Below are 1,267 nucleotides of genomic sequence, written 5' to 3'. Positions count from 1 at the left end.
TTTACATAAAAATAAATATTCTCTCTTTCAGTTCTGGAGTTCATCAGCAGCCTCTGGTATGCAATCATACAAAGAAAATAATGTTGCTGAACTGGCAGACTGTGATGCCACAGTAGAATTTGTTAAAAAGGTCAACTGCTTGGCTGATGCTATGAATAGCAACACACCAAGAAATGCATTAAAGCCAGGCAATAGTGAGTGGGAGGTAAATATTTGATTTATTTCTGTATCAATTATACTTTTTTTTTTAAAGAACCACTAAAATTGAATCCCTATAATTTTTGTTATTAGAATATAGAATCATTTTTGGTAGCATTCAAAGCCATGAGAGCATATGCTAATGAAAAACTAAGAGACAGACTTGAGAAAGCTGCGAAAGCAACGGAGGAGTTTCAGAAAAAACAAACAAAAGCACAGTCCAAAAGGAAACGCAAAGCTCCACCTGCTAATCATGCCAAGCCCGATAAAGTTCCAGAAGCCTTCATATTTTCTGAATCATCTGACATTGGTCTTTTAGTCACTCTCCAAGCAACTAAGGAAATATGTACATTCTTAACTGAGAAATGTGGCTACCAATATTTGATGACTGCTAGACTGAACCAAGATGCTCTGGAGGTAAGCAGAAATTTAGATAGAAAAAAATATGTTTAAAAAAAATTTGCTATGGATTAACTCTCTTCAATTATTTACTCTCAGCGATTCTTTGGCCTGGTTCGACAATCTGCTGGACAGAACACTCACCCAGAACCCAAAGTTTTTGCACAACTTTTTCGCCTCCTCTCCCTCTATTCACTTGTTCGACCACTTAAAGGAAGTAACATCACTGGGGGAGAAATGTTACATACCCTTTTGAATTTGGAGGATTTCCGCAACAAGGCACCAGAAGTGTTAGGAGCGCGCCCAGTCGGGCGGCGGCTGCACGGAGCAGCAGGGAGTATCTCCACGCCCGACTGCAGCGCGGCCCTACACCATGACTGGAGTGCAGGGGGGAGCGACCGAAGGCGGCCCGAACCAAAGAGGGACCCGAGCAGCGGCGAACGGAAGGGAGGGGAGCCGATCGGGGGGGACTGACCGGAGGCAGACACACGTGGAAGACTCAGGTGGGAGGGGTGTGAGGTGTGTGCGACGGAGAGTGTGAAGTGTGTGTGAGAAAGTGGAGTGTTTACCCGAAGTGCAAGAACAAAGTGCAACACTGAAGATGGAGAGCATGGGTAAGTCCCTGGTGATGTCACACCCAAATAATTAGAGTATAGGGAATTAGGAATTA

General features: G+C 43.8%; 1 protein-coding gene across 1 annotated transcript in view; it reads left to right on the top strand.

The window, feature by feature from the left end:
- Window positions 1-1,267, top strand: part of LOC127749402 (uncharacterized) — an 11,068-nt gene that overhangs the window by 3,579 nt on the left and 6,222 nt on the right. Inside the window, exons 2-4 of the mRNA XM_052267417.1 lie at window positions 32-205; window positions 292-615; window positions 697-887. Coding sequence (XP_052123377.1) covers window positions 32-205; window positions 292-615; window positions 697-887 — 689 coding nt within the window. The remainder of the gene's footprint in view (window positions 1-31; window positions 206-291; window positions 616-696; window positions 888-1,267) is intronic.

The sequence above is a fragment of the Frankliniella occidentalis genome, unplaced genomic scaffold (genome assembly GCF_000697945.3).
Source record: "Frankliniella occidentalis isolate FOCC.00 unplaced genomic scaffold, Focc_3.1 Scaffold51, whole genome shotgun sequence".
Lineage (NCBI taxonomy): Eukaryota > Metazoa > Arthropoda > Insecta > Thysanoptera > Thripidae > Frankliniella > Frankliniella occidentalis.
Note: the sequence above shows the minus strand (reverse complement) of the source record. Positions and strands in the feature narration are given on the sequence as shown.